Below are 16,240 nucleotides of genomic sequence, written 5' to 3' on the forward strand. Positions count from 1 at the left end.
AAACAACTAACGCAATGGCATTATTACGTCCTTACCTATAAATGATTACTTTCAATGTAGGTGCATTAAATTCTCCCATCAAAAGGCATAGGGTGGGTGGCAGAATAGATTTTTTAAAATAGCGTGGTAACCGTAGTTAACAATACTATATCACACACTTAAAAGTTGCTCAGTGAGTAGATCTGAAATGCCCTCACCGCAAAAGAAATGGTAATTCTGTGAGGTGATGCAGATGTTAACTAACCTTACTGTGGTAGTATTCATTTCACAATACATACGTGTATCAAATCTTGTTGTACACCTTAAACTTAGGTGATGTTTCATAGCATATCTCAGTAAAGCTGGAAAAAAATAAATAAAATGTATGTAGAAGAGCAAAAGTATGTGAACAACAGAGACACTCCTGTCAAAGGAAAAGAAGGACTTGCCCTACTTAATATCAGGGCTGCTGGCTGGTGTGCGGATGGCACGTGGACAGGTGAGGCGGTGAAAAGCCCAGGCGCACTCGGACAGGGGCACCCGGTGGCTCTGACGGTGGACCAGGTCGGTGCGGGAAGGAGGGCCGGTTGATTATCATATGAAAAGGCAAAATTGGGTCCCTGTTCTACACAATAATTTTAGATTGATTAAAGACTTAAATGGGAAATACAAAGTTTTATGTTTTTACAAGAAAGTATAGACTCTTTGTATGGCCTTGAGACAGAGAATTATAAAATAAGATACAAAAATCCCAAATTCCTGACTGGCCAACCAAAAAAACCAAAAAGAAACTAGAGGACATCTGTCCTGCGCAGACAGGAGCACGCGGGGGTGTTCGGACACAAGGTGGGACGGGCTGCAGTGGACAGTTGTCTGCGCCCCTGCCGTGCGCAGGCACCGTGCCGGGCCCGGGAGTCGGAGGAGCAGGGGGCGCGCACGCCCCGCCACCAGGTGCACGCAGCCTGAGAGGTGGAGGCAGAAGTGAGCCGGGTTATCTGGGGCACCAGCACACACACGGGCGTCGTTCACAGAGTCAGGTTCTGTCTGTCTCCAGCACTGGCTGAACTTGTCGTGTGAGATAAAGCATGTAATCTTGCTCTGTGATTTTTTCACAGAAGTCATTCGTCATCATTAAACATTTTCAATTAGCTGGATTTCCTTCTTTCTGCAGATTGCACCGGAAGCTCAGTTCCAAGCTTCTTGAAGACAGCAGTATTCCCCCTCCTTTCTCATTTCTGTCATCTTCACAGGGACCGGGCAGTAAGTACAAAGCCAGAGTTGGTGACCCTGCATCTTGCCTTCCCTGGCCACTCCCACCATCAGCTGAATCTCTGTGACAACCAGCACATGGTGAGCAAGGCCCATCCTTGCGCCTGCCCCTTCCGGCACTCCTCCAGTGACTTCTCTTGTTGCTCCTGCAGGTGGTGACAATGCCGGAATATTTGAGGAAGCGGTTTGGTGGCTGCCGGATCCAGATCCTCCTCGCTGCTCTGCACTTATTCCTCTACATCTTCCACAAGATCTCAGTGAGTTGTTTCAAAGTCAGCCCAAGAAAGAAAACGAACAAAACTCAGTGGACAGGGCGGTGCTGCATTTGTCCCATCAGGTCACCCTGGGGCCCCATACATTACTCATTGGCCTCTGCTGTTAAAGCCAGGGCAGAGGAAGAATGGCTCCATGAGAATTTACAAAAGCTAAAAGACAGAGACATCTTCTTTGCCTGCCAAGCCTGGGTTACAGGCCCCTCCTCTGTATTCCCAGAGGACCGTGGGCTTACCTGTGTCATGTCATTAGGTAGTGTCACTCTTCTGCTTAAAACAATCCAGGAGCTTCCACCCCCCCTTGCAAGCAAACCTGCACCCCTTGTTGTGGCCGGAAAGGACTGTCTTGTTCCAGCCCCTGCCTCTCTGGCCTTGTCCCCTCTCCTGTAGTCACCGTGCCATAGCCACACCAGCGGCCTCGTTGTTTCTCAAATCCTGCAAGCTTTTTTCCACTTGAAGTCCTTGACACCTGCTCTGTACTCTGTCTAGAATGTTCTTCCCCCATGTTTTCCAAGCATCTCCTTGGAAACGCCTCCCATGGATATGGCTGTCAGTCTCTGCTCCATTACTCTGTCTCTATTTCCTCTGTAGTACTTGTCACCATGTGAGAGGGATTTATTTGCTTCCTTGATCATTATCTGTCTTCTCCACTCCAGCACAAACTTCTTGCGGCCCAGGGCCTCACCTGGCATATTCACAGTGTCATGCCCCCTGTGCTGAGAACACGTGCAGCACATAAGATGCTCATAAAATGTTTCCTGAAGGATCGAATGAGTTCCACATTACATGGAAAGTGCCTGTTTAATGGTCTGTGTCCATCATTAAGTGTAAGCTACTTGAAGACAGTGACTGGCTTTTGATAACCCTGTGTCTTCAGAAACCTGCTAAATACCTAATATGTTGCTGGTGCTCGGTAAACCTTTGGTAAATAAACAGATAGGGGAATGTTAGGAGGATCTCTCTGCCCATTGTATTTCTGGCTTTGGAGACCAGAATAACAAAGCAAGAAGTTGGCCGGTTAAATGATGCGCAGATGCTTCGGAATCTAAGCCAGGGATCAGCAAGCCCAGCCCAAAGGCCAGTCCTCAGAGTGGCCTGCTTTGAACAGCCCTTAAGCTAAGAATGGCCCTCACGGAGCTAAAGGGCTGTGGAAAACAGAGATGGTATGTGGCCTGCATAGCCGACGGCATTTACCATCTGCTCCTGTATGGAAAAAGCTGGCCAGCACCGAGTGAGCTGTTCCCTTTGCCGTCCCCAGTGCAGAACTGCAGGGATAGCTCACTCTCCGAGCGCACTCCCCACTCGGACGCTCCAGGGAGGAAGAGGCTAAGTGGTGTTAAACGGATTAATTGGGTTAACCTAAGCCCTGAAGGTGCTGACCTTGACTGAACTCGTGGGGCACAAGCCTTGGTGCCCAGCAGAACTTGGGTAACCCCCACCCGGTGCCCCCAGTGATGCAGCGCTGTGCCGACTGTGGGTGGCTTCCAGGGCTGCGGTGGGCCGAGCCGCAGATGGAAGAGTGGCCTGGTGCCTTGTCCTCACTGCAGGTGGAGATCTGCACTGGGGCCATGTTCATGAGGCTGGTCCTGGGCTTGGATGTTTACCTGGTCACCATAGTCCTGCTGACAATTACTGGTATTTATACCATCACAGGTGAGGCTACTCTGACCGTACAGGTATTTATGTTAACACAAAAGCCCTACCTCCCAGGGGAGTCCTGGTAGACACTGAGGCAGGGGTCTTCAGCTTTTACATTTTCCGGAAGTCTGTAGAGCACAGTGCTGAGGCCCGGTCGGGGGAGGGGGTACAAACAGTAAAAATAACCAGGGCAGGAGTGCCAAAGCGGGGCCCCACCCCTAGACATCAGGTCGGGCGGGCAGGGGCTCTCTGACCAGCAGGGTCGGCAGTGGTGCCATTTTAGGTGGTATTAGGCCGGACACAGCAGGCTGCTTGGTACAAGAATGGGACCACAGCCCTGGCTGGTGTGGTTCAGTGGATTGAGCACCGGCCTGTGAACCAAAGGGTCGCTGGTTCAATTCCCAATCAGGGCACATGCCTGGGTTGTGGGCCAGGTCCCCAGCTGGGGGGGCGTGTGAGAGGTAACCAACCAACTAATGTTTCTCTCACACATCGATGTTTCTCTCCCTCTCTTTCTCCCTCCTTTCCTTCTGTCTAAAAGTAAATAAAATCTTTTTTTTAAAGAAAAACAGCAAAAGATTATTGAAAGAGATTAAAGAGAGGAAACAGGGTGTACCAAGACCAAGCATATGTAGTTGTCAGACCCACTGAGTTAAAGGGACAGACGGTGCACATGTGGAGACCTGCAGGAAACGGGAGAGGAGAGTAGGATGCCAAGGCAGCTTCCAGCAGAAAGAGTCCAATGTGCTTTCATCCTCTTCCTCCTGCCTCTTCAGGTGGCTTCATAGCCGTGGTGTATACTGACATCGTACATGCTGGCGTTATGATTCTGGGGTCCGTCTTGCTAATGGGCTTTGGTAAGTAAATCTTGAGAAGATTGGGTGCTGTGGATGGTATCTTTGAATCTGGTTGCTGCCTGAGGCCACTTCAGCATCTTCGTCTTGCAGATGAGGAGACTGAGGCCCTCGGAACCCAAGAGCATCACCTAAGGTCGTGCTGAACATCAGGGAGGAAGCTTCTGCTCAATGAGCAGGAAGGAGTCCAGGGACGGGAGTGGCACTGACAGACTCTAGTGCCTCAGGGCAGCAGGCCAGGGAGGTCCGCCACCCTCATCCCCGCCTCTGCCCATGCTCTTCCTCTGCCATTTGAGGCCCCTCTGCTTTGCACCCACTCAGTCAGACCCATCTGTCCACGTCAGTGGGAGGTCCTGCCCCAGAGGCGTGATTCTGTGGTCATTCCATCTGCACGTCCTTCTCCTCTGGCCCTGCGTCAGCTGCCACACAGCTTGTCTTTCTCTGCACACACACCTCATTCGCCCATCAGTTGTGTCACTTGTGTGAACCGTATGTCCCAGGTTCAGAACTCCTTAAGAACCAGGGCTGTCGTATCCCTCATACAGTGCAGTGTGAGGCACATGGTAGATTATTCATTCATCCAAAAGGGGGGGGGGGGGCATTAAGGGAAATTGGGAAATAAAAGGGCAAGATAAGAATCCAACAAATTATTAAGTAATAAGAATGAAAATAATAGCTGCACGAATTGGGTGTCAGGTACCATGTAGGCATTTGTCTGTGTTGCCTCTTGAACCATCACCAGTACCGTGAGGCATAACCACTATCGTTACCCCCGTTTTACACATGAGGAAACTGGGCTCAGCTAAGTGACTTGCTCACAGACTCACCACGAGCAGAGCCAGAACCGGGGCCCTCTGACACAGAGCCCGGCACGCAAACGTACGTATTGCAGCACCTGCGTGGCAAGCGCTCTTACCTTCAGACCGAAGTCTCCCTCCACCGGTTGGGGCAGGAGTACGACTTAGGGAAGCCGGTGTTACCCACTGCTCCAAGAGTGAGAGATCAGTCTTGCAGACACCTAGAAGGGGAAGTTCTCAGACCAGGTACTGAAAAAACACTGAAGTGATATGTGAGTGCAGTGGAAGGATTACGGTTTCCTAGACCTCGCTGTTGCACCCCATGCGGTGAGGACAGACAGAATCAAACGGAACACACTGTCCCCGGTCTTACCATTCAGTGAGCATGAGTGTGCCCTGAAGTGCACTCGGCGAGGCGTTGCTGGGGAAAAAATGCACGCTGAGCGTGACCCACAGAACTCTTTAAAGAGCTGAGAAGCGATGGCCTCTGAGTGACAAAACTGTAAACTAAAACAAACTAAGCCATTGTGATTAATTGCGTGCTAGTGTTAAACATCCACACTTTTCTAGCCCTCACTCGAGGACATGCTTATTGATTTTAGAGAGGGGGGAAGGGAGGGAGAGAGGGAGAGAAACATCGGTCGGTTGCCTTCTGTACACACCCTGACCGGGAACCGAACCTGCAACCTAGTTGTATGCCCTGACTGGGATCAAACCTATGACCTTTCAATTTACAGGACACCACTCTCACCAACTGAGCCACACCAGCCAGGGCAACATGAACATTTTTCAAACTGGCCAAGCCCCCCCCAGTAGTTGAAAATGACATCCAATTAAACTTTAGGAGTGGGTGGGATATTCCACTTAATGTTAGCAATTATGTTTCTAAATAGTTATATTTTCTTTACTGTTATAGAATGAATGTGTGTGTCCCTCCAAAATTCATATGTTGAAATCCTAACCCCCAATGTGATGGTATTAGAAGGTGGGGCCTTTCGGGGGGCTCTGCCCTATGAATAGCATTAATGCCTTTATCAAAGAAACCCCAGAGAGCTCCTTCTTCCCTGCCTCCCCGTGAGGACACGGTGGGTGGGAAGGAGGCCGTGCCTGGAGCAGGAGGTGCGCCCTCCCCAGACAGCCCCGGGCCAGCCCTCTGGTCTTGGACTTGCCCACCCCCGAACGCAGGAAGTACCTGTTTGTAGTTTATAAGCCACCTGATCCACGGTGTTTTATTAGAGTGACCTGAACAATCTAAGGCATTTTCTCAGAAATTTAATGGGATTTTTTTACTGAAATATTCATGTTCTTTTGATAAGTAAACTATTATAAAGTAGAATAATTGTTTTCTTTTAGAAGTACACAAGAACTTGTACATCCAAATGAGTACTGTCCTTCAAACTGGTCACCATGGGAACCCATGGCAATTTTATTTCTTATTTCCAGGTAATATACACACGAACCAAACAGAACAAAAGAGGGCACAGCAAGCCCCTCATTGCCCTCAGTTTCCCAGCCTGAGCCCCGAGACGAGCAGTATCACAAGTTGTGTGCAGCCTTCCAGAGACAGTCCTCATACATACTAGCATTTTTCATCATTGAGATATACATTTGAATAGAATCAAAACCAAATTTTGTGCCTGTTTTTCCACCACTGGTACTATATCATAGGCAAATTTCTGTATCAGTGAATAGAGATCATCCTTTTTTATTTTTATATTTGCAATAAACTTTTTATTGGGAAGTGTGCGAGTCAAAGCGTATAGCTACATCAAAGATTGCCATGTAAACACACTCCGGTAACCAGCACCCAGACGCTTTCTGATTAGCTGAGCGTGGGTCTCAAACCCATCCACCAGCCGTCACCCAGGGCACAGGGAGTGTTGGTCAGGCCTGGGCCACATACCAGACTGGAGTGGCAGGCTGCTTGACGAGGCCCTCCTACAGCCACAGGGCACAAGATGCCGTGGAAAGGGGGCTTCGGCCCCCAGATGCAGGCACAGGGGTCCCCAGGCATGCAGCCACAGATGCCCACTGTGTTCTTCTTTCCATTGTACTTTCTAGATTGGACAGTTCGTCAAACTGAGTCTGTCTTTGCAACCTTGGTTCTTCAGACGAGCATTATACCATTTACAGTACTGATAAGTTTCGTATTGTTTTGAAGCCTTTAAAGAAGTGGGAGGATACCAGGAGCTGCTGCGTAAATACCCAAACACGAAGCCCAGCATCACGCAGGAAGGAAACTGGACCGCCAACCCAGAGTGCTACCTCCCTCGCCAGGATTCTTTCCACATCTTCCGAGACCCCATCACTGGAGACATCCCCTGGCCTGGAGTCATCTTTGGCCTCCCCATCCTCTCCTTGTACTACTGGTGCACCGACCAGGTAATCAGACATGTGGCAGCTGAGCAACAGCGGCACCAGGGGCTGCTGGCCCCAGGTGGGTGCACCACAGAGGGTCAGCGTGCACTTGGTGGTCAGGTGCCCCGCCAATATTCAGGTATTGCCTAAATCACTTTGCATGAAATTCTGTTTAAAAGGAATTTCTCCCACAGGCCCATCTATAAAACATCAGCTATTTTCATTTTTTTCCTTCACTATCACTATCGAAAACACAGTTTTGGGGGATGCAAAAAATAAGTCAGTTCTCAGTTGAGTCAATAAATTAAATGCAACCAATCAGTATTTCAGTTGGATTTTTTTAAGGACTTGAACTTACTCTAAAAATTATATGGCTTTTTCTTAATGGTAGATCTTTAAATAAAATGTGAAATATTCACACAGTGAAAAAGAAATAAAGAAATAAGAAGAAAGTATAGTTACATATAGTAACACTGATAAGTCTTCAAAACATGATTCCAGATTCTGAAGGCTGGGTCCTGTGTGACTATATTTGCGTAAAGTTTAACACAACCAACGCTGCTATGTTGTTCAGGTATTCAAATTAAGTGGAAGAAATTATAAAGACAAGCAAGGAGGAAATAAAATACTCATGCAAGTGGTTATTTCTAGAGTAAGGGAAGGGGGTGCGGTTTAAAAGAGGCACATACGGCAGAATTATTCACAGCTGCCAAAAAGTGAAAGCTACGCCCATGTCCGTCAGAGAATGAATGAGCAAACAAGATGCACGTCCATGAGTTGCACTGTCACTCGGCCATAAAGGAATGGGGCTCTGGGACGGGCTACCACCTGGATGGATCTGCAAACATCACATTGAGTGAAAGAAGCTGGACATGAAAAATCACCTGTTATGTGATTCTTTTTATGCGAAATATGCAGATTAGGCAACTCCATAGAGAAAATGGATGAGTGCTTGCCTGGGGGCTAGGGGAGGCGGAACGAAGGGTGACTGTTACTTCATGCAGGCATTCTTCTATGGGGGAAGAAAACCCTGGCACTAAAGAGAGGTGGCAGTTTTCCAACACCGGGATGCACAGTGCTCCTGAGCCAATTGCTGTCAATGGGCAGTTACGTGTGATGTGAGCTCCGTGTCTCTTCTTCTGTCCAAGAGTCACACAGAGAGTCCAGGGTCTTCCATCCTGTGACCTGGATGGTGGGTGTAAGGTGTACTCTGTCATGTGCCACAGTGTACTTCTGTGTGTTGTGGCACAATTTTAAAAGTTTAGACATTTTGTGGAAGAAAAAAATACCGCATATAGCTAACCCAAGTTTGAACATGAAGAACAAAGGCGGAGAACTTGCCCAACCAGATATGTGAAAATCTACAAAGTAGCTGTAAGAAAAAGATTGAAATTTCCCAGAATAGACACATGGCCTAAGGCAACAGAATAAAAATGTCAGAGACAGACTCGTGTACTCCTAGGAATTCAGTATATGTTCAGTGAGGCTCTACCAATCACCGGGGAGACACGTGCTCTTTGATGCTCTTTGGAGTGATAGAACTCCAGCCCTACCTGACCCTTGTGCAAGGGGGACCTCAGATGGACTGAACTTCCGTGTGCAGGGTGAAGCTACACAATTAAGGAAAGGTAATGTCAGAGAATATTGTTGAGATGGAGTATACATCATACCAATTTGACCACATTACAATAAAAACTTCTTTTTTTTTTTTTGTTTATGTTCTTTCTTTTTTTTTATTTTTTTTTATTTCAATCATTGTTCAAGTACAGTTTTCTCCCCCCTACTCCCGTTCCAGCCCCTCCACCCAACCCTCCCCCTTCCCCCCATTACCCCCCACCCCTAGTTTTTGTCCATGTGTCCTCCAAATTTGTTCCTGTAATCCCTACCCATTCCCCCCTGAAATTCCCTCTTCTCTCCCCTTTGGCCACTGTCAGACTATCCCCTATTTCAGTGTCTTTGGTTATATTTTGCTAGTTTTTTGTTTTGTTTTGTTTTGTTGTAAAAATATGGAACGCTTCACGAATTTGTGTGTCATCCTTGCGCAGGGGCCATGCTAATCTTCTCTGTATCGTTCTAATTTTAGTATATGTGCTGCCGAAGCGAGCACACAATAAAAACTTCTTAACCAAGAATACTGTGGACAAAGTTGACAGATGACAGATTAGAGAAGCTCATTAGAAATGTTGATAATGAACAAGAGGAGAATGGAAAATCCACAAGAAAAAGGAGCCCCAACAGAACAGTGGAGAAAAAATACTGGTAGGCAACGTACAGAAAGGGAAATTCAAACAAATGTGAATGGGAACAGGCATGACACCCAGTGACACCGGGGAGCGCAGTTCAAACCCCAATAAGACAGGCAAAAGTCAGAAAGCTTGGTGACGCCAAGCACCAGAACTGGGACGGATGTACAGGAGCCCTCATGCGCTTCCAGTGGAGCATGGGCTAGTGCGTCTGTCCTGGAAGTGCTTAATGAAATCAAGTGCATCATGCTCTGTGACCCAGCAACGATGTTCCTCAGGATCTGCCTGAACCATCCTCGTGCGAGGTCACAGGTACCTTGCTCGTGTGAGACACTGACCGCAGTGCTGATCGTGCCGTCATCTGAAGCGGACAGGTGAGGCGGGCGGGCACTGCTGCGGAACCCCACAGCAGCGAGAAGCAGTGGACACGCTGGACACGCAGCGACACTGACGGGCCTTCGGAACACGCTGCGTGGAGGCAGGAGGCCCCAGATGAGACCGAGAGCACGGTGAGTGGGCGTTCTCTGCAACGCAGCTGTAATTTCACGATTTGTCGTCTTTTCCTTCTACTGATTGTGGGTTTGAATTATGCTACTCAACTTGTTTCTATAGTTTTCTCTCCAGTTCTTCTGTAGCCATAGCTTTAAAAGCTGCCCCTGGATTTCTACTTCTTACAATGGGTCAACTAGATGTCCTAAACTATCTCCCAACACAAAGCGCCCAGGAATGCTGAGCAAAATACAACAAACATCTTACTATGATCACAGAGGAGCTCATAGGAAAGAAAAAAAAAGCCCAGAGGCCCAAAACAAAGAGAGAATTGAAATCAAGAGAGCTTCACTGGCACCGACAGTGCCCTGACCGCGCTGGTCCTCAAAGGCCTAAACGCCTGGGGAGACCCGGAGAAAGGCCTCAAGCGGATGAGTGGTCAAGACTCAGCCCCCCACGTAGAGCTTGGCTTCCCGAAAGGCTGTAGCCTCCCTGAAAAGGCAGACTAGGGCAAAAAATCTGCCCACCGGCAAGGAGAAACAGCAACAAAAAGAAAAATTTTAAGTGCCTCAACCTGAGTTACAGAAAGAAGAAAAAAGTCTCCTCTGAGAATTTGTCATGGCAGGCCTGCCTCCCTTGTGTGTTTAGGTCTTTAACTGCCTTCTATGGGCAGAGGAAACCCCGTGGGAAGGAATGGATGTGAGCTCATCCAAAATCCGCTGTGCACCAACCCAGCAGGAGTGACAGCAGGCTCTCTCCGGAGAGATGCCCTAATCGAGGCTCTGCAGGGGTCCCGTAAACAAACACCTGCTCACCATGAGCCCCCAACCCAAATTAGAAAACAGAAGGAATCAAACCACCTTGAGCAAGAGACAGCAGAATCAGTACCCTAAACCTCAGAAAATTGAAGTATTAGATAACCAAATACAAAATAAGCATTTAAAGAAATAAAAGTGGAACTGAAAACATTAATACAGTTCTATCAAAAAAGAACAGATTTGAAAACTCAAACTCCTAGAAATGAAATACGAACTTATTGAAATGTAAAACTCAGTAACTGCTAAAATAGCAGATTAAACATAGTTGAAGGAAAAAAAATAGTAATCTGAAAGAGAAAACTGAAGAAATTGCCCAGAAAGCACAAAACACAAAGTGGGGAGGAGAGATGGCATGACATAAAAGAATGAGAATCAAAAGACATTTGGTTGGCGTTCCACAAGAAAAGCAGCAAGAAACAATATTTCAAGGGGAGTGCTGAGAATTTCAGTTGTTGAAATAGCAGGAACCATCAAAGTCAGGGATCCCAGCAAATCTCAAGCAGAAATAATTCGAACCTTCACGCAAAGTTACATCATAATGAAAGGTCAGAACATCAAAGACGAGAAGACGATTTCGAAAGCCTCCTGGGAGTAAAGCTTACCCGAACTGACGAAGACAGTTACACTGACAACAGACTTCTCAGTGGCAACAATGGAGCCCAGAGGCAGAGGAGCAGAAGTTTCCAAGTTCTAAGTTCTAAGTTCTAAGGAAAGGGCAAAACCAAGAGCAAAGTGAAGATGCTGCTGTCCCTCAAGAAAGACTGCAAGGTGTGTGCGAAGGAAGAGGGAGTGCCGGAGAGCGAGGACTGGCAGTCAGCGGAGACGCCAACGGGCACATGGGCAGAACGGAAGCGTCGGCTCCTTCGACTTGAGCCGCGCAGCACTGGCTGAGTATTACAGAGTAATTATGACTGTAGGAGGTAAAACGGGACGAAACTAAAACATCGGAACACAGTTCAGGGTTAAATCTAGCTATGGACTCTAAACTGTTCAGAAAGGTGGGGATATTGATTTTCTTTAGACCTGAAGTCGTATCCACGTTAAAATTTGGAGGGTAATTATTCAAAGCATTGGAGTAGAAGATACAACTTCCTAACTAGTAAAGAAAATGATGTAAGGAGCAATTTTAATTTTTTAAAAAGGCAGATAAATTGACAGTAGGAAAACTGTTCATCTTTGTCCCACCGCCATTTTTAACCAATCATCCTTTTACTGTATAACAACATGTAGACGTGCTTAAGACGTTTCTACCCGGAATGATTTCGTGCCCTTATGATCACCCCTCCTCAGAGTACCTCTATGGCCTTGCTCTGCTTCTTTACCTCCTCCCTGAGAGACCATGTCTCACATGCACAGGGCTAAGCATAGACCAGGAAATGTAGCCTGACTGTCCCCCACCACCCCCCTCCCGCTCTGCACAGATGCACACTGACCCCCAGGCCAGCAGCAGGTGCCCGGAGATCCCCTGAGAAGCAGTGCCTGTTGCATCAGGCAGGATCACTTTCAGGTTCTTCCTCCTGCTGTCAAAATAATACATTTGGAAAATAAAGACGAAAATGAAAACCCCACATTAACCCCTGTTAATTCTGCCACCCCAGGACTAACCACTATTATCACATGGGTTTACTCCTGTAGACATTTTCCTAGGTATAGAGTCGCAGTGTATATGCTATTGTTGTATCCTGTGCCTTTTAGTTGCCATAAAAAAAAAATGAGCATTTTTTCACCTTATTTATGTGTTCTTCAGGAACATACTTTTAGTGCAGACATAACACCGAATTGTTTGCGATGCACTGGACCGTGTCTTTGTGTCTCCTTAAGTGCTCGTCCACCTGCCAGCTGTGCTGTTCTGTTCGGCCTGAGTGCACACTGCCCCTCCAGCAGGGGCTCCGTGAAATGGGTCGTGAAACATCCTCTGAAGATTTTTGCATTATAAAGGCCTCTGCTGCTCTGTTTACATTTAGATGAACGAAGTTGGTCCCAGTTCTAAAATGAACACTCATTTGTTACCAGAGACCCACCTTTGCTTTGACCTATGTCACAGGGCTCTCTCCCTTCTACCCAGCAGCAATGGTCTGTGGCCTCTGGGAGGGAGTCTCGTCCTTGCCGGGGGACAGATTGTAAGCACTGTGCCACCAGGATGGGTGTATGGTGCTGGCAATGAGGCCAAGGTCATGCATGCCATCCCTGTCCCCTCTGGCCACTGTGCACTGAGCAAAGTGTGCTTACTGGTCACACGCACCTCCTCTGGCCCTCAGTGCCTGGAGCTGGCTGGGTGATAGGGCTGAGCAGCTTGGCAGAAACCCACCAGAAGGCACGTCTGGCTGCTGTAGCAGGTCAATTACTCTGTCTGTGCCAAGGTGGACTGGGCTTTCTATACTCCGATAAAGCCATCACCCCCCTTCACCCATCTGTGTTTCCTGGCAGATTTTTGTCCAACGGTGCCTGGCAGGGAAGAACATGTCTCACGTGAAGGGCAGCTGTGTCCTGTGCGGGTACCTGAAGCTGCTGCCCATGTTCACTGTTGTGATGCCCGGAATGATCAGCCGCATCCTGTACACAGGTAAGTTCTTAATTCGGACATGCTCACCCCAGTCAACTCCTGTCTCAGAGGTCTAGGTAGGTCTCCTACCATGTCCTGGTGCCACGGTGCCCAGATTGCCGCCTGGGGAGGTAACAGGTTTAAAGTAGGGATGCAGCTGAGCAGAAGCCTGGCAGAGACCATGGAGGTAGGTGGCAGGAGAGAAATTGCAGAGAGCGAAGTTCAGGCAGGGAAGAGCCAACCAGCGCTCCCTGCAGCCAGGGCCTAGTCTTTGCCACGGCAGCAAGTCTGTGTTCCTCCCCTTGTACGCCAGGCCGCACCTTGGCAGGCCTGTGTGCCAGGCACTGCACTGGGGATCTGACAGATGTGTCCCTGCTCTCACAGCTCCAGAGGTGGCCTTGTGTGGCCTCATTGCACAGATGAGACATGTAGGAGGCGGAGCTCCACGTAACCCCCAAAATAGGTCTGTCTTGGAGGCCCACGTTCTTTCCATCAAATGCTGTGAAAAACATCCCCCTTTCCCTAAATGAGCTATCATAATTCTGTGGATCTATCTCATCCCCTAGTTTTGCTAGCTGTACTGTCCCCCAGGGTCCTGGGTTTGTTTACCCACTCAGCCTTCATGGAGCACGTGCTCTGCCAGGTGCGGCCTCTGGGACGGAGCCAGCAACCTCCGTGCGAGTCTCCTGCTGCAGTGCTGTGGCAGGGTGGGGTGCAAACACCTCTCCCTGCTCAGTAACTGCAGTGGGCATCTCTGACCCTAAATCATCTTTCAGTCTGCCCCGGACATACATGTCTTTCTCTTTTTAATCTTATCTTCTTTCCAGTTATTTTTAAAGATTTTATTTATTTGTTTTTAGATGGAGGGGAAGGGAGAAAGAAAGAAAGTGATAGCAACATCAGTGTGTGGCTGTCTGTCACGCACCCCCTACCGGGGACCTGGCCCACAACCCAGGCTTGTGCCCTGACTGAGAATAGAACCAGTGACCCTTTGGCTTGCAGGCCAGTGCTCAGTCCACTGAGCAGCACCAGCCAGGGCTCCTTTCCAGTTTTAACAGAAAAGGAGTGTTCTGTTTCAACATTCCCATGTTTGGTCTTTGGCTGTCGGGCAGCGCTCTTTGGGGTCTCAGAAGTGGTACCTCCTCATCGAATAGAAAATAGGCCCCTGTGCTCTCCAGGACCCAGGAGTCGCCTGGGCTCCATGGCCCTGCCTCCCTGCCCCCACGCCATGCCGTGGACCTCTCTGCTCGCTGAAGAACAAGACTGGGCAGAACCACGTGTATTTCAAACTCTAAAAGCTGCGAAGGGAGGGAGGAAACGAGAGCCGGGCAGAGCTCTTCCCTACCGCTGGAGTGGGCCTCTGGGAAGCCAGAGCGGCCTTCTGACCACGAAGTGAATAGCGTTGATGGAATGCACTGAGGAGCGCCCTTGGGGTAGAAAAGGGCCCAGAACCACTTGTCCCTAATCCTCAGAAATGGCCACATTCACAGATCCATTTATACATGCCAAGTATATAAAGCCAGAAAGCCATTTATCATGAAAGCCTGGCACTAGCCCACATTCCTGGAAGAAGATGCTTTCCCAGTAACCCGAATGCTTCCGGCCCTGCGTTCTGGGTCTCTCCCCCGGCCAGAGCTGGGGGCCAAGCACTGCCAAGGTGTGATTCTCTAAACCTGGTTTTCTGCGTAGGCCTCTGTAGTGCTTGGGATTTTGTTTGAAAATGATGTGCACTCTTGGCTCCTCTGTCTTCTGAGCTGGTGTCACGCACACAGGGCATCAGGTGGCAAGATTGTCACCGGCAGCACCAGGCCTCTATCCACCCCTTCCCCGCTCAGCAACCCCCGTGGAAAGTGTTTCCCTTCCCAGTACTTCCCGGAGAAATCCCACGTGAGTCCTAGCAAACTCACCTGAGTGATAAGGACTCGTCCTTGTGATCAAGGAGAAGGGATTTCCAGAGTGGCCAGGCCTGGCTCCCAGGCCCCTCGCAAACCAGGCCAAGTCAGACTGAGGTTGTGGTTCCGGAAGCAGGGGGCAAGGAGAGTGGGCAGGTGAAAAAGGAGGGTCGCTGTAGCCACCCCTTGAGTTTTCATATCCTTTCTCCAGATGTTTGGTCACCACTCCTCAAGCTAGATAGCTGTTCCTAAGAAAATAGCTTGCTTTACCCAGAAACCTAGGCGACATCTTACCTCGTTCCAGTCTATGTTGATGTGTTGTTTTTTCTTTTTTTAAGTATATTTCATGCTATTACAGTTTTCCCAACTTTTCCCCCTTTATCTCCCTTCCACCCTCTACCCCCCAACCCTCCAGCATTCCCCCCTTAGTTCATGTCCATGGGTCGTACATATAAGTTCTTTGGCTTCTCTGTTTTCCACACTATTCTTAACCTCTCCCCATCTATTTTATGCCTACCAATTATGCTTCTTATTCCCTTTACATTTCCTGCCGCCACCACCCCCCCTTGCCCCATTCTTTCCCTCCCCCTCCCCACTGAAAACCCTCCATGTGATCTCCATTTCTCTAATTCTGTTCCTGTTCTAGTTGTTTGCTTAGAATTTGTTTTCGGGGGTTTTATTTAGGTTCAGTTGTTGATAGTTGTGAGTTTGTTGTCATTTTACTATTCATAGTTTTTTATCTTTTTCTATTTCTTAGATAAGTCCCTTTAACCTTTCATATAATAAGGTCTTGGTGATGATGAACTCCTTTAACTTGACCTTATCTGGGAAGCACTTTATGTTGTTGTTTTTCTCATATGGTAACTTTATATCCTTTATTTAAGCTCCTGAAGGGTATATCACATTCCCTCCCTTTACTTCCCTTTATCTAAAATTTCTACCCAAATATTCTAAAATAGCACCCCCATCAGGGCTAAGGGAGTAAGGTTATGAGTTGTTCACACATCAGCATGTGGATAAATAACCCATTTGCTTTCCCAACAAGTAGCTGGGACCCTCAAGACTGGTCGAGGCCATGGGGTTTGCTTT

At 48.3% G+C, this 16,240-nt stretch overlaps 1 protein-coding gene and 1 non-coding gene across 2 annotated transcripts in view; one reads left to right on the forward strand and one right to left on the reverse strand.

The window, feature by feature from the left end:
• Window positions 1-16,240, forward strand: part of LOC114509830 (sodium/glucose cotransporter 1-like) — a 41,711-nt gene that overhangs the window by 9,083 nt on the left and 16,388 nt on the right. Inside the window, exons 4-8 of the mRNA XM_028528380.2 lie at window positions 1,401-1,505; window positions 3,068-3,173; window positions 3,935-4,015; window positions 6,971-7,191; window positions 13,145-13,280. Of these exons, the coding sequence (XP_028384181.2) occupies window positions 1,401-1,505; window positions 3,068-3,173; window positions 3,935-4,015; window positions 6,971-7,191; window positions 13,145-13,280 (649 nt within the window). The remainder of the gene's footprint in view (window positions 1-1,400; window positions 1,506-3,067; window positions 3,174-3,934; window positions 4,016-6,970; window positions 7,192-13,144; window positions 13,281-16,240) is intronic.
• Window positions 9,168-9,274, reverse strand: LOC114510520. The gene has a single exon (XR_003685682.1). It is a non-coding gene; the product is annotated as a U6 spliceosomal RNA (small nuclear RNA).

The sequence above is a fragment of the Phyllostomus discolor genome, chromosome 13 (assembly GCF_004126475.2).
Source record: "Phyllostomus discolor isolate MPI-MPIP mPhyDis1 chromosome 13, mPhyDis1.pri.v3, whole genome shotgun sequence".
Taxonomy (NCBI): Eukaryota; Metazoa; Chordata; class Mammalia; order Chiroptera; family Phyllostomidae; genus Phyllostomus; species Phyllostomus discolor.